Source organism: Selaginella moellendorffii, unplaced genomic scaffold, assembly GCF_000143415.4.
Source record: "Selaginella moellendorffii unplaced genomic scaffold, v1.0 SELMOscaffold_113, whole genome shotgun sequence".
Classification (NCBI taxonomy): Eukaryota; Viridiplantae; Streptophyta; class Lycopodiopsida; order Selaginellales; family Selaginellaceae; genus Selaginella; species Selaginella moellendorffii.
In genome coordinates, this window is record NW_003314374.1 from 98229 (window position 1) to 120958 (window position 22730).

General features: G+C 47.2%; 8 protein-coding genes across 8 annotated transcripts; 4 read left to right on the forward strand and 4 right to left on the reverse strand.

The window, feature by feature from the left end:
- Positions 1-3056: 3056 nt before the first annotated feature.
- LOC112342619 (pentatricopeptide repeat-containing protein At2g18940, chloroplastic-like) lies at positions 3057-5068 on the reverse strand. The gene is made up of 2 exons (XM_024664703.1): positions 4873-5068; positions 3057-4815 (listed from the first exon to the last, which is right to left on the reverse strand). Exons 1-2 carry the CDS (start codon positions 5066-5068, stop codon positions 3158-3160), a joined length of 1854 nt encoding a protein of 617 aa, XP_024520471.1. The 3' UTR covers positions 3057-3157.
- An 8-nt stretch (positions 5069-5076) lies between these two features.
- On the reverse strand, positions 5077-6016 carry LOC9660026 (UDP-3-O-acyl-N-acetylglucosamine deacetylase). The gene is made up of 3 exons (XM_024664738.1): positions 5902-6016; positions 5343-5852; positions 5077-5286 (listed from the first exon to the last, which is right to left on the reverse strand). Exons 1-3 carry the CDS (start codon positions 6007-6009, stop codon positions 5137-5139), a joined length of 768 nt encoding a protein of 255 aa, XP_024520506.1. The 5' UTR covers positions 6010-6016; the 3' UTR covers positions 5077-5136.
- A 36-nt stretch (positions 6017-6052) lies between these two features.
- Positions 6053-10658, forward strand: LOC9660528 (kinesin-like protein KIN-4A). Its single transcript, XM_024664695.1, has 21 exons — positions 6053-6422; positions 6473-6619; positions 6695-6847; positions 6913-7157; positions 7213-7391; positions 7455-7579; positions 7635-7671; positions 7727-7932; positions 7987-8172; positions 8229-8376; positions 8430-8542; positions 8644-8742; positions 8790-8903; positions 8969-9085; positions 9147-9299; positions 9352-9486; positions 9542-9618; positions 9668-9712; positions 9767-9985; positions 10045-10285; positions 10345-10658. The coding sequence occupies exons 1-21, from the start codon at positions 6288-6290 to the stop codon at positions 10537-10539; spliced, it is 3069 nt and encodes a 1022-aa protein (XP_024520463.1). The 5' UTR covers positions 6053-6287; the 3' UTR covers positions 10540-10658.
- LOC9659967 (pentatricopeptide repeat-containing protein At4g02750) lies at positions 10641-12368 on the reverse strand. Its single transcript, XM_002990906.2, has one exon. It carries the CDS (start codon positions 12366-12368, stop codon positions 10641-10643), a length of 1728 nt encoding a protein of 575 aa, XP_002990952.2.
- A 342-nt stretch (positions 12369-12710) lies between these two features.
- Positions 12711-15526, forward strand: LOC9660529 (WD repeat-containing protein WDS homolog). Its single transcript, XM_002990845.2, has 4 exons — positions 12711-13726; positions 13936-14037; positions 14236-14862; positions 15226-15526. Exons 1-4 carry the CDS (start codon positions 12860-12862, stop codon positions 15499-15501), a joined length of 1872 nt encoding a protein of 623 aa, XP_002990891.2. The 5' UTR covers positions 12711-12859; the 3' UTR covers positions 15502-15526.
- Positions 15527-15760: 234 nt separating this feature from the next.
- Positions 15761-17158, forward strand: LOC9659968 (haloacid dehalogenase-like hydrolase domain-containing protein 3). Its single transcript, XM_002990846.2, has 6 exons — positions 15761-15994; positions 16108-16214; positions 16287-16395; positions 16475-16636; positions 16706-16879; positions 16944-17158. The coding sequence occupies exons 1-6, from the start codon at positions 15779-15781 to the stop codon at positions 16989-16991; spliced, it is 816 nt and encodes a 271-aa protein (XP_002990892.1). The 5' UTR covers positions 15761-15778; the 3' UTR covers positions 16992-17158.
- Positions 17159-17218: 60 nt separating this feature from the next.
- On the forward strand, positions 17219-19093 carry LOC9659969. The gene is made up of 7 exons (XM_024664721.1): positions 17219-17279; positions 17335-17726; positions 17789-17917; positions 17974-18080; positions 18147-18213; positions 18487-18542; positions 18649-19093. Exons 3-7 carry the CDS (start codon positions 17854-17856, stop codon positions 18883-18885), a joined length of 531 nt encoding a protein of 176 aa, XP_024520489.1. The 5' UTR covers positions 17219-17279; positions 17335-17726; positions 17789-17853; the 3' UTR covers positions 18886-19093.
- Positions 19094-19771: 678 nt separating this feature from the next.
- Positions 19772-22298, reverse strand: LOC9659970 (signal peptide peptidase 2). Its single transcript, XM_002990907.2, has 12 exons — positions 22089-22298; positions 21893-22017; positions 21586-21821; positions 21437-21517; positions 21266-21377; positions 21104-21203; positions 20985-21041; positions 20738-20933; positions 20450-20676; positions 20229-20371; positions 20026-20160; positions 19772-19961 (listed from the first exon to the last, which is right to left on the reverse strand). Exons 1-9 carry the CDS (start codon positions 22296-22298, stop codon positions 20519-20521), a joined length of 1275 nt encoding a protein of 424 aa, XP_002990953.2. The 3' UTR covers positions 19772-19961; positions 20026-20160; positions 20229-20371; positions 20450-20518.
- Positions 22299-22730: the final 432 nt, after the last annotated feature.

Genomic DNA, 22730 nt, shown 5'->3' on the forward strand with positions numbered 1-22730 from the left:
ACACTTTTAGAAACTTTTTATCTTGCAGATATTTATCATGTGGATCTCATTGTTAGGATGTCATGGTTGGTGAAGGTGGATTAGGAGATAAAATTATAATTACGAACATGAACATGGAACACAAACACGAGCCTTAGATATTAGAAACCCGACGACAGAACACAATCACAGCTCACGATGGCTCACAAATACTAGTGAATATATTAAGAATATTTTATTTTTTATTCTAGGAAAATTTTGTTTTTTATTATATACGAACTACTCAAACATCCTACAAATCATCATTATCTTCAACTTCACAATCTTCGACATTATCTCCATCCTCCTCTTCCTCTCATGACTTAAGCTTGTCTTCCTAATGAAGAATTGTCTCTAGTACTTTGTAGCTCACAAAATTGTTGTGGTCATTGTCATTTTTGCAAGTTAATAATTTGCTATTGCAAGCCAAAAAAACCAAATCTGTTGTCCTATCCATAGTAAGTTTATTCCTCTTCTTTGAAGACACATGTTTGAAAGTGCTAAACAATCTTTTCACCAAAGATGACAAGCATGCTTGACTTAGAACTTGAATGGCCAACTTCTAAAGAGCTGGAATTTCATAACAATAGTCCTCCCACCAATGTACAATTCCCTTCTTAGTGCGATTAACATTAACATCAATTGAGTTGAAAATGCCTCCTATCCTTTTGTAAATTAAAAGTTCACCCCGTATCACATCCCTCTCACTAGATGTAAACATGGGTAAAAATAAGCATTCCAATCCTTCATGACTTCTCTATTGGCATGCTTTTCATGCTCTTGAAATTCAAGGTCCAACATATATGCCACTGAGTGCATGAACGAGTGATACTTATGCCGCCAGTTAGACATTATCTAATAAAGTTCCATATACCTACTATAATTCGATTGTCCTTCCTCTAAACTTGCTTCCAACCTATTCATACACTTATATATTTTTCCAATTGCAAGTACATCACCGTCCACAAGACAAAGTAGCAACATAACATCCTTGGACACCTCTAATATATCTTTAACCTGTTCCCAAAAATGGTCATCAAAAATGGTTTCATAATTGTCTCTGCCTACTCTCGTTTCGACTTAAGCTTTGCTCTATAAAGCATATGAACATCTATTGTAGAGCTTCCTGGAGCTCCACCAGCCTCTCTATCGGCCAAACCTTATATCACAATAGCGCAACATTTGCTTATGAGTAAACTCTAGTGGCAATGCCACCATATGAGAGTGGTTTCTAAAAAAGCTCACTAAAGCTTTTCCTTGCTCCAAAAACCTTACCATCCATAGAAGTTCACCGAAGTCTTTCAAGGTATTGTTCAAGTAATGGGCAAAACATGTTGCCCATACCTTTGTTTTAGAATTGTTATTGATGCTCTATTCACATTTTTCCCATCCATTACAACCATAATAATGTTCTCTACACCCACAATGCTAATGCCTTCTTCCCAGCAACGCAAAGTATTCTCAGCTATTTTTCCTGTTGAGGAAATATCGATAGCCTTCAGAAAAGCTACCTGTCCTTGACTATATGCCACAAGCCCCTTGATATGCTGATTCCTCCTATCTACCCACCTATTTGCACATATGGTTACACCCCTCTACTCCCATTGCCTCTTCATGGACACCATCTCAATGTCAATAAATCCTGAACATGCTTTCCAACATTAAATTTGATGCATAACTGTCCTTGATCTCTATTCTGTTCCACACATTATTAAGTTGACGAACAACAATCAAAAGTCTTTTCCTTTGGCTAGACCAATCTTTGTTGTCATCCTCAAGTTGTAAATTGTGTAACTTCTTAGTATCTAATATATTATTATATGAAGATTGACCATTCTTCTTGCTTTGTTATTTATTCTTCAACTGTTATTAATTAGCTTTGTAGTGTCCAAACTCATTGTAATGATAATAACCTTGCCTATAATTCTTCACAAAGAATTTCTATTTTTTCTACTCCTTCACATCAAAAGTAACCACTATAGACTTCAACTTATGATATTTAATCTTATCCTTATATCCATGGCAATCATCACAATAGTTCTCAATTAAAGGATTCCTTAAATGCTTACAAGACTTGTGTTTGTCATTGTCAAGTTAATGAGTTACATCAAAGAACTCCTCTAAATTCTTTGTAGGCTAGGAATGACATAAGTGTTGCCTCATGCTCTCATTATAAATATCATCAATAAAATAAAATTTGTTCTAATCTAGATCCTTTATTGAAATGTGGCTAATCAAGTAAGTGAGCTTCTTAATATAATCCTGAAGTGTCTTTTTCCCTTATTGGAAATATCAAAGTTTTATGTAAGTATTCTCCACGTCATAATGAGGGGAAAAACATAGACAAAAGCAATTTCAAATTCATCTATGATAAACTTAAATAGTTTTTTGTTTGCAACACAAAACTCCTCAAGCGAATTCCATCATTGAAAATCTGTATTACACAAAACTATTGAAATAACCACTAAACTTTTGCATTTGGAGTTTTTCTAGTAGCCAAAGACTTTTTCACATTAACTAGCCAAACTAAATAAACCATCTCCTAAAAAAGTTAGAATCTTGAATTAATCCATCAAAAAAGTCTTATTTGGAGTACTACCATTGTTAGCTTGGAGTGCCTTAATACACCCATGCATCATAACTTACGTATTGTAACTATTTATCTTGTCTTGCATTTCTTGTTAATTTTTGTTGAGGTTTTGCATTATGTGCCAACTTTGACCATGTAGTTAACATGGGTTAAAGGGAAGCTTAAAGGTATATTAAAGCATGGATTTAAGGTAATGAATTTAAAATTTTTGGGTGATTGGGTACCTCAATAATATAGTCTAGGCAAAAATAAGTGTCTTTATTTTTGTTATTTAGCACCAAGCTTTAAAATCAAGTGATCACCTAACATATGGTGTAAGAGATAGGATCTTAACAATAATTATAACGACAATATAATTGATTCAATTGATAGTGTGGCTGAAAAATACTTAGATCTGGTGGCTGGAATAAAACTACTTTGTGGCTTGATTATTTAGTGAGGACTAGAGTGAAAGGTAAACAATGCGTTATATTTCTATATGATTATTACAAATAGAAGTATTTCTAGCATAGTATATGGAATCAATTTCTAGGAAGGTAATAATCTTCATCAAAGACCATGAACAATAAGTTTCCCAGCTCTCCTCACATTTTCCAGCGCTTCAAGCATCTGCACGTTCTCAGTCCTGGTAAAGATGCCGTGGAGTAAGTCGTAGACACTGGCCGTGAATGGGCAGAGCATGTCTTGCATGTAGACAAAGACGTGAGAGATCTCCTCCATCTGGCCCATCTGCTCGTAAGCCCGGATCATCGTCTCGTACACCCCAGGCGTCCGGTTCACCCCCTTGTCCAGCACTGCCGCGAAAAACTCCACGCACGAATCATAGTACCCGGCCTTGAAGCACACCTCGAGCAGCTCCACGTACACGCTGCCTCGTATCCGGCACGACGAGCACTGCATCTCCTTGAACACCGCGATGGTGTCGTCCCAGCACTGCGCCGCCGAGAAAGCCTTGATCAAGGTGATGAAGAACTGCTCGCCGAGCTTCACACTGTCGTGATCGATCGTCTTGAGCAGCTCCAGAGCCTTGTCGTAGAGGCCGGCCTTGCAGTAGAGGCCCAGCATGATCACGTAGCTTGCCTCGTTGGGCCGGTTCCCAGAGCCGAGGATGCAATCGTCGAAGACGCGGACAGCTTCCTCCAGCTTGCCGGCTCTCACGTAGGACTCAAGCACGCAGTTGAGGAGATAGATGTCGGGCTGGATCTGGCACCCGGCCATGGACTGGAAGAGGTCCTCCACTTGCTGAGTCTGGCCGGCCTTGGCGTAGACGTTCATCAGGCTGGTATACGCGATCTTGTCCAGCTTGATGCCCTGGAGCTTCATCCGGTTGAGAAGCGTTCGCACGATGCTGGACGAGCCGGGTATCTCCTTGCAAACTGAAAAGAGCTGGCTGTACGTCACCACCGTGGGCCTCACTTTGCTGTCCTCCATGTCCTGGAAGATCTTGAGCGCGTCCATGCCTCGACCATCTCGACTATACACCCGGATCATGAGGTTGCAGATGAAGGAGTTGGGAGCTACGTTGATCTGCTGCATGAGGCCATACCACTTCTCGCAAACTTCCACCTGCTGAGCGTCCGAGGCCTCCTTGATCACGGCCTCGAACAAGCCAAAGTCGAGGTAAAAGCTGTTGTCGTGCATCCAGTCTACCAGGCTGTTGAGAGCACCCCATTTTCGAGCCACCAGGAGCCTGTGGAGCATCGTGAGCGCAGTGTCCAGATTCAAAGGGACGTCGCCTTGTTTCCTGGCCCAGTCGAAGAATCCATTTGCCAGCCTCGTGTCGCGGACGAGCTTGAGCACCATGGCAACGTCTCGAGGTGACGAGAGCTTCGTTCTCACTCCATCTAGCTTCTCGTCCAGATCTTCCAGGTAAACGGTGTCGTTGAGCACTGCCACCACTTGATTAACTAGCTGGGTGTCGAGAGAAGCCGCTGGAGGGGTGCTCACGTCGATGGTGTTCTTCCTCGGTTTCCTCTTTCTGTGTCGAATGTGGTAGGCTACGTTGTCAATGCCGCCTCCTGTTCCTTGCGGTGAGGGTTGCGTAGAGAAGCCCAAACCAGCGACGAACCTCACGGCACCCACGATCTTGTGCAGCCTTCTCGTTGCTCCGGTGAGCATTGAAGTTCGGAAGAACCCTAAGCGTCTGAGGATTCTTCGTGGGTTCGAAGAAGCGCCTTGCAGAACCTTACGTGCAATGCGTGACTTGCCTGGATTGAAAAGAAAACCAGAAAAAAGTGTCATGGACAGCTCAAGTTCTTTCATACCTTGAAGGCGAAGATATGAGCGACGGGGAGACCGTGATGGCCACCTCGACAGCACAACGAGATATCGCCCAAGAGGTCGAGCATCTTGTGTCGGCAAGGCTCGTCCCGGAATCGAAGCGGCGGATTCACCCAGCCAGTTACTTTTCTGTTTAAACAAAGAGAAGACGAAGAGATACGAAACGAGAAAGGAACACATGATCTTACTTGCAGATCAAAGCGTTCTCTCGACTTCCTCCTTGGATCAGCTTTGCTCCTCTCAGCATTTCAATCTGCGAAAATAGAAACTTTTGAAGTGTCTAGAGGAACAAATGTGACCTGCTCATATAAACCGAAGGTCCGAGCCGGAGCAACCTCTTCGCGAAAGGAGCAAGAATCCGGAAAGTAAGTGAAGCACTGAGTTCCAATCGCAGGATGCTAAATCCAAAAGATGTAAGTGATCGATCAACAAAAAGAGACAAGAAAGAGAGTACCTCGCGAAAATCGATACAGTACGTAAGCATGGAGGTCGAAGCTGGGAAAGCCGCTACAAACGAGTCCGATTCCGGGTTCCCGACATGGACTGGAAACTTAGGCTTGAACCTCTTTCTTCTAGCAACAGCATTCCCATCCTTGTCTTTGGCAGCACAGATCCCAGCGCGATCGATTGCTTCCACCCACGGCAACGCCGATCCATCCAGCAAAGGCACCTCGTCATTCCCTTCCAGATGAATCCGGCAGTTGTCCACGCACAAGCCCTCCAAGGCCGCTAGAACATGCTCCACCGTGCGTATCCTCCCCACGCGAGTACTCAGCTTGCAAGCCTCCGGCACCACAAATTCTGCCGACGCTGGAATCGTGTAGTCCCTTGGATCTTCCCGGAGCGTGAAGAATCTCCCAGCGCCGGCTCGAGCAGGGAAGATCGTCACGCGCGTCTCCTTGCCAGTGTGTAATCCAATGCCGGATCGCGTCACCGGGGTCACGATCGAGGTCTGGAACGCTGGCTGCGACGAAATATCAGAGTAGATCCCAGGCGCTGGATCTATCGCTTACCTCTTCGCGCAGGCAGGGAGGAGTGGATTGCGCTCCTATCGCCAGAGCTCGCGTTGCCAGCGCCAGCGCCCTCGCCCTCGCCCTTGCCCTGGAAGAAGGCGCTAGCATTATTTTGAAAAACCGCAAGAGTTAGGATTCTAGGGTTCTTGGGGATACCGGTTGTTCTTCTACGGAGAGGCGCCGGTAGAAGGTCCAGGGGGCACTGCCGCTGATCGATCATCGATGGGGCAAACAGGCATGGTTTGGTCTTGCTGCCAGCGCTGCGGCATTCTGTTTGTTAGAACATCGCCGGTGTCGATGATCTTAGTGAGGAGGAAGGGCGAGGGTTGAAATCTTCTACTCTTCTTCATGCTCACAGCGAATCTTTGAGAGAAGCAATTTCTAGGATGGATTCCGGCAAGCCGCCGCTCGCCGGGGTCAAGGATGCCGTGCAAGTGGCCGTGAACATCCGGCCTCTCATCGGATCGGAGCTCTTGCAGGGCTGTAGGGATTGCATCAATGTTGTCGCTGGAGAGCCTCAGGTATGTTCTTTCGAGATTTCGATGCTCATTCTTTCTGGAAACCATCACAGATCCAGCTCGGGACGCATTGTTTCACGTTTGATTACGTCTATGGCACTACCGAGTCATCGTCGTCCAAGATCTTCAAGGAGTGCGTAGCTCCGCTTGTGGATGGGCTCTTCTATGGCTACAATGCTACTGTTCTTGCGTATGGCCAGGTACTAGAGAGAATGCAAAGTTGATACGAGCGTTAGAAGTTTTATTCTTTCCTTCTATCAAAACTTATGTGGCAGACTGGTTCTGGGAAGACATACACAATGGGAACAGGGTACACTCCTGGAGGGAACAATGGAGGAGTTATCCCCCAAGTCATGGAGAAGATTTTTAACAAAGTCCACCATCTCAGGAATCAAACGCACTTCCACATCCGAGTCTCGTTTATAGAGGTAATATCATTTTGTTCATCAGCTTTGATTTGCATGAATGCTACTAAAAGTCTATGTTCTTGTAGATATTGAAAGAAGAAATCCACGACTTGCTTTGCGAAACAACAGTTACGAAGCAAGACACAAGTGGGATGAAGACGCCGCTGCTAACAAGACCATCAATTCAAATTCGGGAAAGCACTGCTGGAGAGATCAACCTTGCTGGCATCACAGAAACCGATGTTCACACCTTGCAAGAGATGGCGTCGTGTTTAGCTCAAGGTTCTCTTTCCCGTGCGACCGGAAGCACGAATATGAATTCTCGTTCAAGGTTTGTTCTGTGTTTTCTGTCTCTAGTTTTCTTATTGATTGGTAAAGTATTGCAGCCGTTCGCATGCTATCTTCACCATCACTTTGGAACAGAAGAAAAAGCACCGTGAGAAGAGCTCTTCCTCTTTTGATGCTGCATGCGATGACTTTCTGTGTGGAAAGCTTCATCTTGTGGACCTTGCTGGGTCTGAGCGGGCAAAAAGGACTGGAACTGATGGGATGCGTTTTAAAGAGGGTACGCATTGCATGGCTGCCATCGTTAAGAAGTTGTCATCATCCATTTTTTTTGTTCTTGTAGGTGTTCATATCAACAAAGGTCTTTTAGCTCTTGGGAATGTAATTAGCGTTCTTGGAGAGGACAAGAAGCGAAAGGAACCAAGACATGTGCCGTACAGGGATAGCAAGCTCACTCGACTTTTACAGGTTTGTGGGAATCACTTTGAAGTCCTGTGATGATTTAATAAGTGCCTCGTGACAGGATTCACTTGGTGGTAACAGCAGGACTGTGATGATAGGTATACAGCCTTGGCGATTTGTTTCCTTTTTTCTAATCTAAAATCCTTTTCGCAGCTTGTATCAGTCCGGCTGATTCAAATGTCGAGGAAACTCTTAATACTTTGAAGTACGCAAATCGGGCAAGAAATATCCAAAATAAACCAATTGTGAATAGAGATCCAATCGGGACAGAGATGCAGAAACTGCGACAGCAGCTCAATCTCTTACAGGCAGAGCTTGTTTGTGCTCGTGCAAGTGAATGCGCACCTACAGTTCTTGAGGTAAGGTCTTTTACAAAATCTAGCAAACATAATTGAAATTGAGTGGCTTCGTAGGTTTTGAAGCAAAAGCTCTCTTCGTTGGAGGCTAGCAATGAAAAACTACGCAGGGAGTTAATGGAGTCGCAAGAAAGCTGTAACAGTCTTTGTCAACGTGCTCTTGATGCTCAAGTGGAGCGTGATAGGCTCTTACAGGAAGTTGAACGTCGTCCAACATCTGGTTATGACGAGCACACAGCTGAGGTAGAACGATCTTGTTTTTTCTTGTCTCTCGGTTTAATCTAATTGCTCGATTGCAGCCTACCAGCTTGCTGCAGAGTTACATGAGAACAATTCATGATTTAGAAGCAGAGCTACAGCTGTTACGCACGTCGTGTTCTGGCGATGTTCGCCGCGTTTCAACTTCATCCGATGGAGGGTGCTCCGACATCGTTGACGGAAACCATGGTCTTCTATCAGAAACACCTGCTTAATGTCGCATCTGATTGAGAATTATGCAGACGTTTTTGAGGAGGATGCCATGACTGCTAAGGAGGTGGAGCATCATCTGTTTCTAAGGGAGTGTATGGATAAGGAACTTCAAGAGTTGAATATGCAGCTGAAGGAGAAAGAGGTAAACTTTAATTTTTAGAAACTGTGGCCAGGATTTTGAGATTTTCTTTTGAAAACATGATTTTTATCCGATGGTTCACAACCTGATCTTGTACTCTGCAGGCAGAGATGACTCGAGTTGCAAACAATGATGCTGCTGTACTCAAAGACCATTTCGATAAAAAAATACTGGAGCTTGAAGAGGAGAAGAAGAAGCTTCAGGTAAACTAAGCATTAGTCTTCTGTTTCTAATAATTTGAAATTATCAGATGGAGAAAAAGCTATTGTCGTCGGAGCTCGAATCACTTCATTCCTCTTCGGATGAACAGACCAAGAGGATTCAGAGTTCGTACGCACAGAAGTTGAAAGATCTGGAAACTCAGGTCCTATATTCTCTTACACACTTTTTTCTCCTTTTTATTTTTATTAATTGTTTTCTTTCTGGTAGATTTCTGATTTAAAAAAGCAGCAAGAAAAACATGCACAACTTTTGAGACTCAAGCAACGGAGTGATGATTCGGCGCAACGATTAGAGAATGAGATACACCGAATCAAGCAGCAGAAGGCAATGTTTTCTACCGGGCAGATTTTCAGTTGGACTTACTTTGCAAGCTTACCATCTCCAGGTGCATTTGCAAAACCGCATAAAGCAAGAATCTGAACATTTTAGGACATGGAAGGCTTGCCGGGAGAAAGAACTAATGCGCTTGCGCAAGGAAGGTAGACGGAATGAGTATGAGATGCACAAGCTACAGACCTTGCATGAAAGGCAAAAACAGGTGAAGGAAGGTGTTTATTGTCACCACCATTTTAACATTTTGGCCTTTGCAGGTACTGCATAGGAAAACTGAGGAAGCAGCCACAGCTAGTCGAAGGCTTAAAGAAGTCCTTGAAGCTCGAAAACAGGAAGCTCGTGAAAACCATGTGTCAGGAACACCCGCTAAACTGACTGCGAAGACATTTCAGGTTTGCTTCAGGCGTCTCTTGGTTTGTTACTAAGCATTGATTTCAACTTTTGTAGCAATGGTTTGATAACGAACTAGAAAGTGCTGTTAGGCTGCGAGAGGCGAGGCTTGCTTACGAGAAGCAGAATGCTTTGTAAGCACACTGGTCTCTCTTGGTTCAAATATTAACTTTTCTCTTTCAGCCAAGAGGGAGATGCGCGTTCGGACGCTCAGAACGCACCAACGAGGTATGCATTGCTTTGTCTATTTGGATTTTTCAGCTCATAATCGTTTCGCAACAGCCCGTGCGACACGGAGGGTCTTTCGGTATCATCTTTCTCGAATGGACGTATTGATTCGTTGGAGAGGACGAGCACGGCAATTACCATCTCGACCACGGCATTAGATTTAGAAGAGGAACAATATAGAGTCAGGGGACCAGTTCGGTGGCAGCAAGTGCGTACTCTTGGAGATGCCAAGGATCTACTCAACTTCGTTTTCAACGTTGCAGCCTGTGCAAGGTTATTGAACGGAATCCCTGGACGTTTTCTAACAACAGTAGTTTTGTGATGTGCTGCAGATGCCAGCTAAGTGATAGAGAACACGAAAATAAAGAACTCAATGAGAAAATCAATCTCTTGCTGGATGAACTGCGGCAAACGGAGTGTCAGAAGAAGCAACTAGAAGAGCTGATGCCCACGACCGCCAATAATACTGGTGTGTCGGATGCTCATGCGGACGAGCTCCTCCGGCTTGATATTGGGGGACTTTTGGAGGAGCAAGTTATGAGTTTCTCCAATCCAGACGAACTTGGAGACGGGGTAAGTGCGCCAAATTGTGTGTGTGTGTGTGTTTTAGCAGTGTCTTCTTTTCTTTGCAGGCATGCCAGAGCATAGAACCAAATCCAGAGAGCTCAGGAAGGACTTGGAAATGGAGGAAAAGTGGCACTCCAAAGTGGCCGCTCCAGTTCAAGTGGAAGTGGCAAAAGCCTTGGCGGATAGCTCAGTGGACGCAAAAGAACGAGAAAGCTATAAGGCCGGCTTCCAGTGCGCTCAGGGTCCTGGACATGATTTGATTCCGGGAGCTCCTTTTTACAAGTTTTTCTACTCGAGTTTTAGCATCCCAGAGCAGGCATATTTTGACCAGAGTCAACAGTTGACCATGAAGTTTAAATTGTCAACGCATTTGAGACCAGAGTGCCACCCCGGCAACGCTCCGGGCATCGAAGGGTCCGTCTAGAGCATATTCTAGCGCATTTTCACCCAGGATGGCATCCCCTTGCTCCCTGCAAGCTCCCGCCATGGACATCCACGCCATGGAGCTGGGCTGGTACGGCATAGACCCGGCCAGCTCGGCGGCCGTACACACCTCCCCGGAGCGCGCGAGCATGTCCACCATGCACACGAAATGCCTGGCCCCCGGCTCCACGCCGTACATGGACCACATGGACACGAAATACGCCCACCCCGTCCGTACGAGGCCCGCGTGTGCGCACGCCGCCAGGACGTTAATGAAGGTCACGCCGTCGGGGGCCTCGCCGTGGAGCACCATGGCGTGGAATATCCCCAGCGCATCCCGCAGATGCCCGCTCTGGGCATATGCCGCCAGCATCGCGGTCCAGGTGACGCGATCCCGGGAAGATTCCATAGCGTCGAAGAGATCCCTGGCCACTTCCAGGTGGCCCATCCTACCGTACATGGACAGTAGCGCGTTGTGGGCCTGGGCGTCGTCTGGCCGTACGCCGCTGGCCAGGAGCTCGACATGGACGAGCTTGCCCTCGCGCTCGGCGGGCACGGCAGCGCAGGCATCGATCGCGGCCACAAATGTCTCGCGCACTGGATTGATCCCTTCCACGATCATGAGCTTGAAGAGATCCAAGGCCTCGCTGGGCCGCGCGCTCTGGCAGTAGCCAGAGATCATCGCGTTCCAGGCCACCGTGTCTCGATCGGGCATTTGATCGAAGATTTCTCGGGCACAGTCGATCTCGCCAAGCTTGTTGTAGCCTGAGATGATCGTAGTCCAAGAAATTGGATCAGGATGAGGCATGCGAGCCAGCAATCGCCGAGCTTCCTGCATTTGCCCTTTTTGGGCATATGCGGAAATAATCACGTTATAAGTCGCGGCTTCCGGGTCTTGGACCCGATCGAAGAGATTCCTTGCTTCTCGGAGATCGTCATCGCTGCCGCCAATGTATGCGGCGATTATTGTCGTCCAGGATGTGGAGTCCTTGCTTGCGATGCGATCGAACATCCAGCGAGCGCGAGAAATATCCCCTATTTGGGCATATGCCGCGAAGAGGATCGTCTGCGCGACCACGTCCTGTTGTTGCAACCCATTGAAAATTTCTTGCGCGCGATCGATCCGCCCTTGAGCTACACAAGCAGCCATGATCGAGGTGGAAGAAACGAGACCGAATTGTGGTGATCGATTAAGCAGCGCCATCGCGAGATCCAAATGCCCAGATTGGGCAAGCGCTGTGATTATCGCGTTCCAAGACACTGGATCTCTCTCCGGGCACTCACAGAAGAGATCGCTCGCCGCTACAACTCTATCCGCCCTCGCCAGCGCCGCTATCACCGTGTTGTACGACACCACGTCCCGGGCGGGCATCTTGGCAAAGATTCTCTCCGCCTCGCCGGGCTGGGAGTGCCGTACGTGCGCGGCGATGAGAATATTCCAGGAGAAGAGGTTCCGTGCGGCAGCGATGGCGTCGAAGGCGTTCCGTGCGTCTGCCAGGCTGCCCATAATTCCGTACATTTGGACCAGGGTGTTGGCCAGGAGAGTGTTCTTTAGGTAGTGCCTGGTCGCGGCAATTTGGACGTGGACGCGGTGGACGTCGATTAGGGTCGCGCAGCGCTGGATCAATCCCAGGTACCTGTGGAGCTCTTCCTTGGCCAAGAACATCAAAGCATTGATTGATCGATCGATTGAGAAGAGAAACTATGGATGGATTGATAGACTTGGAAGAATGTATCGCATGCAATCAGATAAGCGCTCGCGCAGCCATTTTGACGTAGAATCTCTCTCTCTCTCTCTCTCTGTGTTCCTTAGAGAAGACGTAGCGTAGCGTCTTTGCGGGCGGATTCCAAGAGCCTACGCTCAATGCGGTTAATTTCCAAAAGAAAGACGCCACCATCAACAACAACAAAGCAAACGCAAACGCACACACAACCATCACACGAAGAAGGCAAAAAAATGAGATAAAAATTCGGGCAGGGCCAGGGCTAGGGTTTGCCAGTTTCTTTGGAGGGCGAAGGCGCTAGAGGGCAGCGGCGAGCGCCTCGACATCGGGCCAGGTTTGGGGATTTTGGATTCGGTGTGGCCGCAGCGAGCAAGGCGAAGATCCGTCGCGGCGGCGCCCCGGTTTATGGGATAGAGGGGGCTGTGCCCGTTTCATGGGAGGGGGTGACACTTGCAGCAGCGACGATGATGAAGAGGAGCAACGACACGAGCCGCCGCTCAAGCGCATGAAGCTCTCCTCGCCTCACCAAGATTCTCGACGCCAGCACCATAATCTCTTGGCGCCATTTCCACTGCTGTCGCCCAGGCAATCCTCGTCGCTCTACCGCTCGCCAAAGCCCCACGAATCGCTCGGCATGGGTCCGCCGATTGAGAGCCAGATGATGGGGAGCAAGAAGCAAATCCGCCGCGTGGAGTTTGTCCGGATCATCACGCAAGCCTTGTACTCGCTGGGCTACTCTCGCGCTGCGGCATTGGTGGAGGAGGAATCCGGGGTCCCCTTGCAGCTGCCGGTGGTGTCCGACTTTCGCCGCGAGGTTTTGGACGGGAGGTGGGAGGAGAGCGTCGCCACTCTCGCCAAAATTGGTCCTTTACTGGACGAGACGCACAAGCTGGCGGCGTTCCTTATCCTCCAGCAAAAGTTCCTGGAGCTTCTTGTGGATCGCGGCGACGTTCTTGGCGCCCTGCGAACTTTGCGGACGGAGATCTCGCCGCTGGGCGTGAACAGGCAACGCGTCCATGAGCTGGCGAGCTGTGTCGTTTGTCCCACCCGAGGGGATATCTTGGAGAAAGTGGAGTGGAAGGGAAGCGACACCGAGGCCAGGATGGCGCTGCTGGAAAAAATACAAGCTTTGCTGCCGCCACACATTATGATCCCGGAGAGGCGGCTAGAACACCTTGTGGAGCAGGCGCTGGCGGTGCAGCGCGAGGGATGTATTTTCCACAACTCCGCTGAGACGGCACTGTCGCTCTATACCGACCACCAATGCGGACGTGACCAGATCCCGACTGAAACGGTCCAGGTACTTCATACTTCGTGCTTGTAGCTAGTTGTGGCTGGGTTTTGGTGAATGTAGGTTGCAGCAGTGTGTTTGTCTGTGTGTTTTGCCTCTTTGGTGAACTGTTCTTGGCTCTGTGTGTGCGTTTTTTCGACAATGTTATTTTAATTCTGATCTTTCTATACATAGTCCATTCTGGATTGATTCGTGTGTCCTGGGCTTCCATGTTTCAGGTACTAGAGGCTCACGACAATGAAGTATGGTACTTACAATTCTCGCGTGATGGCAGACACTTGGCGTCCGCATCTAAGGATTGTACAGCTATAATATGGGAGGTCAGTGCTCATGGATCTAGTTGCTTTCGCTTGGATGCTCTGGAGTCAGTTCTAGATCTTTTCTTTTCGTTCTTTTCCGCATTTGCTGTCTGAATTCGCTACCTATTTCAGTTTTGAATTGGTTTTTCTGCTCCTGCTCTAGTTCTCGTGTCTCGGTCATACAGTTGTTTTCTCTTCTTATGGTGCCTCCATGTACAGGTTGTAGATGATGATTTTGTAAGGCGGAAGCATACACTTGCCGGACATCACAAATCGGTATCGTTCGTAGCGTGGAGTCCAGACGACTCTATGATCTTGACGTGTGGAACTGAGGAGGCAGTGAAGCTGTGGGATACAGCAACAGGGGAATGCAAGCACACGTTTCAGAAGGCGAGCCACGGTTTTACGTCGTGTGCTTGGTTTCCGGACGGGAAAACCTTCGTCACCGGGGCCGTTGATAAGTGCATGTACAGGTGGGACTTGAGTGGTGCCGAGCTAGAAGTGTGGAAACCCAGGATGCCCAGGATCATCGACTTGGCCGTGACGCCTGACGGCAACAACGTGGTGTGCATCTGCCACGACAAAGACATTCGAGTTTTCAACTTGGAGGACAAGACCGAGAGACTGATCGAGGAGGATCACTCCATCACCTCGTTATCAGTCTCGCTCGACGGCCGCTACCTCCTCGTCAACTTGGTGAGCCAGGAGATCCACTTATGGGACATGGCCTTGAACTCCAGGTCGCCGTGCAAGTACAAGGGCCATAGGCAGGGGCGCTACGTGATAAGGTCGTGCTTTGGTGGATCCGATCACGCATTTATTGTTAGTGGGAGTGAAGATTCTCAGGTAAATCTTTCTTCCTTTCCTAGTTCTTCGTTCTCTTAGTTCCGTCCTAGTTCTAGTGTGTTCACTTGCTTGCTCTTGTTTTCCATTCTTCGATCTTAGCTTCTTCACGGAGAGTTCTTAGTTCTTGAGTTCTCACTTTGCTGCCTCCACAAGTTTCTGTGAGTTTCCTTTGTTTGTTCTTGCGTTGCTTCGAGCTTAGTTTTGATGTTACCTTAGCTTCTTCTCGTACTGTCCTCGACTACTTTTTTAGTTCTTGAGTTCTCACTTTGCCTCCAAGTTTGTCCTTTGCTTGTTCTTGCTTTGCTTCGGGTTTAGTTTTGATGCTCTTGAACGGGTTTTAACTCTTGTTTCCTTTCTTGTCAGGTGTACATATGGCATAGGGGCAATGGGGAATTGCTAGAGGTGCTACCAGGCCATTCCGGCACTGTGAATTGCGTGAGCTGGAATCCCAGCAATCCTCACATGTTTGCATCGGCTAGCGACGATCACACCATCCGGATTTGGGGCCTGAGCTCCACTAAGCGCGACCGCCACCGCCGATCGTCCGCAGCAGCGCCCACTCCAAAGAGCAACGGTGGAATTAGCCACATTGTCAATGGCGGAACCCGAGAGCTTCTCGAGAACCTCAGACCTTTCTAAAAAGAATTCCAAATTCTCTCTAGTACACCCTTCCTTCTTCCTCCACTTTTTTCTAGGGCTCTTCCACGAACAATAATGGCCACTCGTTACTGATTCCTACAAATCTATTGGAGAATTCCCATTGGCCCACGTCATTCGTATTCTTGTGGCCTGTGATGAAGCAGTACATCTGCGTGGCCACTTTCCATATCGGGCTTTTAGCCAATCCGCCTGTTTTAGAAAGTCAGCATATTCGTTTTGCGCATTCATTTTGCCGGGAATATGCCCTGGCACAGGAATGGCGATGGCGAGAAGAATGGGCGCTTCCCTTGCGCGGCGCGGCGTCGCCGGCGGCCGGGTTTTGCTCGCGAGGAGGAGCTCTTCCGGATGCGCCTTGGCTGCCGCTAGCGATTTCGATGAGTATCGGCGGTCGATCAACGGCGGGATCAGCCACAAGGCGCTTCTTGTGGATGCGGCGGGCACGCTCTTGATCCCGGCACAGCCGGCTGCTCAGGTATGGCCGCGGCGCCTCCTTCCCTCCTCTTCTTGATCCTTCCTGGCGAATATTTCAACCCTTTCCTCGAAGATTTCGTCTCGCATTTTGATCTGATCGAGTTTCGTGCCAAGGTCTACCGCGAGATCGGGAAGAAATATGGCGTGACGTACACGGAGCAAGAAATTCTGGCCCGGTATCGATGGGCATACTCGCAGCCGTGGTACCAGTCGCGATTGAGGTGACTCTTCTTCCCTTTCTTCTCTTTGTCTAGAAGATTGATCGAAGCTCTCAAACAAATGTTTCGATCTAGATATGTCCAAGACGCGCGGCCTTTCTGGGAGTACATCGTACAGCACGCCTCTGGGTGTTCGAGCAAAGAATATTTCGAGGAGCTGTATCATTACTACGAAACACCTGAGGTATGATCACGCACAGTGTTTTCTCCTTTCGAGAAAGCTTTGTTTAATCTATCCTCTTCCTTTTGATGATGCGTGACAGGCCTGGTATGTCTCCGACCCAGATGCTGGTATGGTCTTTCAAGCTCTCAAAGACGCGGGTGTCAAGATCGCCGTCGTCTCAAACTTTGATACCAGGCTGAGGCCGCTGATGAACTCGCTGGGATGTGATCACTGGTTTGATGCCATGGCGATATCCGCGGAGGTGTGTTGTTTTCTTGTCTCTTCATCTGACTTGGTTTTTTTTGTTTTGTTTTTTTCTTTTTCTTTCTAGGTGGAAGCCGAGAAGCCAAACCCGACAATTTTCTTGCATGCGTGTGAATTGGTGGGAGTCAAACCGGAAGACGCTGTGCACGTTGGAGATGACCGACGCAACGATATCTGGGGTGCCAGGGATGCAGGCTGCGACGCTTGGCTCTGGGGTGGAGATGTTCAATCGTTTCGTGATGTAAGCTTTCTTGTCTCTTTTTTTCCTCGTATTATCTAGCTTCACACTTACAAAATCATAACAGGTTGCAACTAGAATGGGAGTGAATCTCCCCCAGGCGAAGGCGAGGTAAAGTGTAAGGCGAGCTCCAAGTGAAAGAAAAAGTACAGTCGCCTCTTGTATAGTTTCCCGGCTTTTGATACAGAGTTACGCTGTAAAGCATACTAATGTGTGGACTGCTTGCAGCTGAGAACTGCATTGTAATTTTTCTTCTTATAATGACGCGAGTTTGGACTGCCATCTCTATCAGCTCAGCGTAAATCTCGTTTCTTTTCCCAATGTTTCTTTATCGCGGTTTTGCAGCAGGGCAGCGCAAAGCGAACCAAGCTGGCAACAGGTCCTAGGGCAAAAGAGCCTGTTGGTACGCACTGCCATCTATTTTCTGAGTTTCAACGTTATACTAAGCTATACTACAGGGAGATGGAAAGGCCAGCCAGCGAGAAACGCTCAGAGCCCGTCCAGGAAAAAGGCGATTTGCTTTGTCGTCAGTGCCGACTAAAGCAGCATTTGTTTTGTGTGGACTCTTCATCAAAGTTAAAGGTAGCACAGCAATGAAACCGAGAGCACGACGAGACACAACTACCTTAAAATCGGGTACGACATTCGGGCACCATTGTTTTCTAACACCTTTTCTAACACCAACTTTGTGTTGCTGGAGCTAAGTTGTCTTAGTCACGCGCAGGGACCCAATGGCAAGAAATTTGATAAACAAGCCGACGCCTCGTCTTCTCCAGCTCGCTGTATTGTGAAAGCTCCGGCCTTTGTTTGCGAGGTGGCCGACCCATGCGAGCGCCGACGGAGCAATCAGGTGAGACCGATGAATCCCACACATTTTGATTTCCTCTCAGAGCCATTTTCTTTGCTTTGCAGGTGACTCTTTGTTTCCCGTGCGCAGGGAATGAATATCGATTTCCTGGGATAGCAAAAGCCTCGGAATGATAGCTGTTGCTTCGTACGCACGAGAGTATGTCTGGCCAGACTTCACGTGTGCGACACAAGGTCCTCTCGTTGTGCTTCTCCCATGATCATGACTCGTTTTTCTTCTTGTTTTCCAGCTCTTGCGCGTTTGCTTAATGCTCGCTTGGTTGCTTCCACAGTACAAGGAGCGTATGCAAAGATGGCGGTAGACGCATCCGGAATCGCGACAGAGAATCTGTGCATGGCAAGTGTTTGTTTTCTTTCTTCTCCGGATTGTAATAACACACTTTATCTCCGATGGTATGTACAGAGTTGCCGCATACGTCACTTGACGACAGTGAAGGAAAGCCTCCCTATGTCCCAGTATAAAAGGCCAGGTTTGTTCTGGATTTTATTCATTCGTTCTTTCCTTCTTCGGAGTGTTCTGTGTGTGTGTGTGTGTTTGTGTGGTCCTCTCACAACACAAGCTCTATCCATCTTCTCCAGACTTGCAGAGTGATCATGAGTGCCAATCTCGTTCTTCTTATCCTGGCAATGCTGCTTCTCTCGTTCCTGGGAGACACTGCTCGTCTCTTGCCTGCTGCTGAAGGTAGTCTAGTCGGTATTTTGTTTGAAAATCCAAGCTCACTCGTGGTGTGTCTCGCTTGCAGGAAACGGGAATGACATTGGAGCATCAGTGGAAGAACCGGGAACGCATGAGCAAGAGGTAGGAGAGCACGCGAGAAGAGAGAGAGAGAGAGAGAGTGAGAGAGTGTGTGTTTTGAATTTTTATGAATTCCTAGAGTTTTTATTGACACTTGTGTTATGGATAGATATATTCTCGAAAACTTTGGGTGAGGCTGGATTATTCAGGCCCTGGAACTCATCCAGGAAATCCTCATGAACATCAACTTGAGGAGAATGTGGATTACTATCCTCCTCGCAACCATAATGACTCACCACCGACCCACAAGCACATCCCTGGCAATGAGGTTCATCCTGAGCGACACTTGGTGGATGCATTAGACTACGTCCCTGCTCGCACCCACACGCCATCGCCAGTGCACTAAACAAGCAGAGCTCTTGCTCTACAAACAGGACCACGTCCTTTGAATCCACATAAAAATGCTGAGAAAAAAAAGAGAGGTAAATCCGAGTGTGAGCTTCGTCTCCTCCCACGATCGTCTCGCATTCGGTGTAAATCAGCTAGAGAAGAAGATCAGGTAGGAGAGTTACAAGTAACACAGCGTGAGCAATAAACTTTGGTTTTGGATTAAATTGAGTGAGATTTGATTGTTTTTGTCAGTATCATGTCTTGGGTGATTTTATTCTGATGCAGCGCGCGCTTTGAAACATCACGCTCGAGCAAACAGCTGTAACTTACAAACCGCATCCCAAATCTGTACCCACAGATTGAGTTTCTGTTGATCTGATTGGAATAAGCCTGGCATGCTATAAGTTGGGAAGAGAGAAACTCCAAAACAAAAGATATATGCAGAGTTCTTGCTCCGGACGGATTCTAGCTTCCATTTCCCTTCCAATCATCCAAAGTGTTGTTTTTTTCTCTTGAAACCATACCACCAAATCTGCAAGATCTCCTTCCAAATGCCCATGAAAAAAATATTGGGCTTTCTCTTGCGTTACTACGACTTCCTCCACCTTTTGTATTTTCCCGTGTCAGGCAATAGCGAAGATTTGGTTGTACTTATCCTCGTTACAACACGAGGAACCCATGATTGACAGCAACTTGCAAACTCATTGGCACACTCAGCTCATCCGCGGCCAGGCCCCGCTCCTTGTTTGGAATTTCTAAGTTTCTAGTGGAGGGAAGCGTGTGATAACGCCATGATTCATCCACAGAGAGCAAAGAAATATATATGGCCATTCTCGCCGAAGTGCTCGGTGGGGGCCTGGCTTTCTCTGGGCATGGACGAGTGAGTAGTCATCTCCAACATATAGATGGCAAAGAGGTTAGAAGAGAAAAAAGAAGCAAACAGTACCGCAAACAAGCTTTCTCTGCGTTGTTTGTAACAGTAAGCAATTGACCTTTGCTCTTGAAGCTTTGAAACTGATTTGAAAGAGTCGCGTCTCGTCGCGTCATTCATTCGCTCCACATTGCACCGGTGTCAGCTTTGTTCTTCTCTCCCTGCACAAAAAATCTGATGATTCAGAGAACAAAGTGGCTTGCTATATTATCACAGCCATCATACCCAGCCGGAAGTGAGCCTCGAATATCATCCCCTCCCAATCCTAGTGACATCCATGCTCCAGATTCACCACGCTCCAAAAGCGATAAAGCAGCAAGCCACCACGCGACGCTTCTCCTCCTAATCCTCCTCCTCCGCCTGCGTGACACCTTCTTAGTCTTAGCATGAAGTTCAAAGCTAAGAAAGAACAAAAGAGTTTCACTTACACTCGTCACTTCGCATGCACCTGACCTGTCCATTCTAAATCTTGAAATCTTTTTATATTTACCCCATTGACCACACACACTCCCTGTGCATGAATCTCATAAGCGAGCGAGTCAATGGTATCTACACACAGTGAACGCCTCACCTGTAAACAGGAGACCGCCTTGTTGAGAAAACAAAGAAAGAAAATCGCCTAAAAAGAAACGAGGAATGTTGCTCTTACTTTGACGCCTTTTACCGTAGAAAACGTCGACAAGTCAGATCGCTCATGACGCAGAATAAGCCGCCCCAGCTACAGCTGTGCCTCGTCATCGGGCGGCCTTTCATCTTTGTAGCTGAACAGGAGGGGGGCTTCCGACTTTGACAAGGCGGTCAGGATTGCGCTAGAGAGAAGACAAGGCACCAAATACAGCAGAGCGGGCTGGGCTGCACCAGAGACAGAGTTCGCCACTGCACACAAAGAAAGAGCACTTGTTTTGTAGCACAGACCAGGCCAGACCATAAAACTTACCAACCGTGAGAGTCAGTCCAGCTACGTAAGCAATAACTGAGTTTGAAAAGTATGTCTTTTGTGGTGCTGCCGGGATTGTATTGTTCTGGAGCCCGGCACACCTGGCTTGGTCGAACCGGAGCATAAGAGCTATAAGCAACCCTGGAGCAGCGATGTCACCCAGGCCCAGGATCGATTCAGGGTGTGCAACTTCCGCCTGGAATCATCTTTAACAAGGACAGATTAACGAACCGACTAGTTTTCATACCTTCCAGCTTGGAAACACGAGTTTAACAGGCCCATCAAAAGCTGACGAGGTCGCCACCTGATCCAGACTAATTCAAGTTAAAACTCTTTTCTTGCAGAAATCCCGTTTAGAAAACGTACCGTGACCATCACATTGTCACCAAAAATTTGAGAAGAACCAAAAACCCAAAAAACGTCATAGAGCAGCAGCCCGCAAAGCATCACGGCAGCGGTACTGAAGCTGCGAGGAAACACCCCAGAGGTTCAGGAACACAGATTAAAAAATGTAGAACTGCTAGTCACCTTCCAACAGAAAGAAGTTGCAAGAGCTCGGTCACAATACATACTGCCATAAGATTGTTGAACGTGAAAGGTGCTCCGGGTTGCTTGCTGGCGTAAGCGACTCCAATTCCAGCTGCAAGAATTGTTCTAAGAACACAGCCAATAACTCGTGGAAAAAACTCGTGGCCATACCAAGCAATGCAATAATGTCGGCCGCAGTGACGGTAAGGCAGACAGGTTTTCCTTTGTCCGAAGCAAGCCAAGATGGCACGTCTAGAAAACAAAAGAATTATCAGCACAAAAAAATGTAGAAAAAAAAAAAAACAAAATAAAGCACTTACTGATTCGGACTGGAAGTGAATCCAGACGCGGGAAGAGCAACTTGAGAGGATTGGTTAAGTTATTTGCCACGGCAAAAGCTCCAGCGCAGCTTAGATAGATCGAGATGAACGTACGTAGATCGAGCTCCGGGAAGAACCTCAAGAGGCAGTAAAAACCAAAGAGTGATATGGAGCACAACACAGGCGCGGCGAGGCCTTGCTTGAAAGAAACCTGTTGCGTTTGCTGCCTCGCTAAACTAAGAAGGAAACAATGCAATGGACCCCTTTAGAATAAAAGAGGATGAAAAGGGAGCAAAGAAATACAGACCTTCGGTGGCTTCCAACGTAGACTGTCCACAGCGACAGGGAAGTAAAATAGATCGCGGCCGACCACTCGAATCGAGGCAACAATGGCACAACTGGGACAGCAACCAGCAAAGCTCCATAGGCAGCCTACACGCAAACAAGAATGATAATCTCCTTTGAAAAAAGAACCTACAATCGGAGACACTGCTCAGTCTTACCAGCTCTTTCGTAGTCCTCCCCCATTGCCATCCCCTCAGCTCCAGCACGTCGCCATTGCCATCGCTAGTCGCCGCGCACACGAATCTCACCCCGCGTCGCTGGAATTGCCGAAGAATGTAACGCCGCTCGCGCTCCAGTCGAGCACCTCCGCTGGCTGCGACAGGGGAAGACGAGGTCGAGAAGAGCGCCAAGCTCAATGGCAACACCATAGCTGATACCTAAAATGGTAACACTATCAATTCAAATTTTAAGTTCTGTAAATTAATAATTTGCTGCTGTTTTCTTTTTTTTTAATGCAATTTTTGGAGTGATATAGTCACATTCTAACTGGTTTGTATTAGTGATGAATAAGAATAAAGAATTAGAGAAAATTTTAACTATGTTACTAAAAAATTATAAAATTCATAATTAAAATATCTAAAATAAATGAAGAAACATAAAAAGAAATTACCCTCTTTTATGTTTGAAATATGCAAGAATTTTTTGTTATCATAACAAGTAAATATTTATTTAGAAAAACAGTATCAGAAAAATAACAACCAATAGATTAAGAATATCCTAAAATATGTGGATATTCTAAGTACACCATATATATAGCTTAATATAATCTATTAAAAAGAACTTTGGTTTTTATATTAGAA

Bases quoted from the DNA above. Each gene is read 5' to 3' on its own strand.
- LOC9659969 (XM_024664721.1), top strand. From the start codon at position 17,854: ATGATAGCTGTTGCTTCGTACGCACGAGAGTATGTCTGGCCAGACTTC. The intron at 18,081-18,146 runs GCAAGTGTTTGT...TGGTATGTACAG, and splicing joins CGACAGAGAATCTGTGCATG to AGTTGCCGCATACGTCACTT. The intron at 18,214-18,486 runs GTTTGTTCTGGA...TCTCGCTTGCAG, and splicing joins GTCCCAGTATAAAAGGCCAG to GAAACGGGAATGACATTGGA.
- LOC112342619 (XM_024664703.1), bottom strand. From the start codon at position 5,068: ATGTGTTCCTTTCTCGTTTCGTATCTCTTCGTCTTCTCTTTGTTTAAA. The intron at 4,816-4,872 runs GTATGAAAGAAC...TTTTCAATCCAG, and splicing joins CTCATATCTTCGCCTTCAAG to GCAAGTCACGCATTGCACGT.
- LOC9659970 (XM_002990907.2), bottom strand. From the start codon at position 22,298: ATGGTGTTGCCATTGAGCTTGGCGCTCTTCTCGACCTCGTCTTCCCCT. The intron at 20,934-20,984 runs GTATGAAAACTA...AGATGATTCCAG, and splicing joins TCGTGTTTCCAAGCTGGAAG to GCGGAAGTTGCACACCCTGA. The intron at 20,677-20,737 runs GTAAGTTTTATG...CTTTGTGTGCAG, and splicing joins TGGACTGACTCTCACGGTTG to TGGCGAACTCTGTCTCTGGT.
- LOC9660528 (XM_024664695.1), top strand. From the start codon at position 6,288: ATGGATTCCGGCAAGCCGCCGCTCGCCGGGGTCAAGGATGCCGTGCAA. The intron at 7,672-7,726 runs GTATACAGCCTT...TCCTTTTCGCAG, and splicing joins CAGCAGGACTGTGATGATAG to CTTGTATCAGTCCGGCTGAT. The intron at 7,933-7,986 runs GTAAGGTCTTTT...GTGGCTTCGTAG, and splicing joins GCGCACCTACAGTTCTTGAG to GTTTTGAAGCAAAAGCTCTC.
- LOC9659968 (XM_002990846.2), top strand. From the start codon at position 15,779: ATGGCGATGGCGAGAAGAATGGGCGCTTCCCTTGCGCGGCGCGGCGTC. The intron at 16,215-16,286 runs GTGACTCTTCTT...GTTTCGATCTAG, and splicing joins TGGTACCAGTCGCGATTGAG to ATATGTCCAAGACGCGCGGC. The intron at 16,637-16,705 runs GTGTGTTGTTTT...TTTTCTTTCTAG, and splicing joins CCATGGCGATATCCGCGGAG to GTGGAAGCCGAGAAGCCAAA.
- LOC9660026 (XM_024664738.1), bottom strand. From the start codon at position 6,009: ATGCTAGCGCCTTCTTCCAGGGCAAGGGCGAGGGCGAGGGCGCTGGCG. The intron at 5,853-5,901 runs GTAAGCGATAGA...ATTTCGTCGCAG, and splicing joins CTCCCTGCCTGCGCGAAGAG to CCAGCGTTCCAGACCTCGAT. The intron at 5,287-5,342 runs GTACTCTCTTTC...TTTTGGATTTAG, and splicing joins ACTGTATCGATTTTCGCGAG to CATCCTGCGATTGGAACTCA.
- LOC9660529 (XM_002990845.2), top strand. From the start codon at position 12,860: ATGGGAGGGGGTGACACTTGCAGCAGCGACGATGATGAAGAGGAGCAA. The intron at 13,727-13,935 runs GTACTTCATACT...TCCATGTTTCAG, and splicing joins TCCCGACTGAAACGGTCCAG to GTACTAGAGGCTCACGACAA. The intron at 14,038-14,235 runs GTCAGTGCTCAT...CTCCATGTACAG, and splicing joins GTACAGCTATAATATGGGAG to GTTGTAGATGATGATTTTGT.
- LOC9659967 (XM_002990906.2), bottom strand. From the start codon at position 12,368: ATGTTCTTGGCCAAGGAAGAGCTCCACAGGTACCTGGGATTGATCCAG.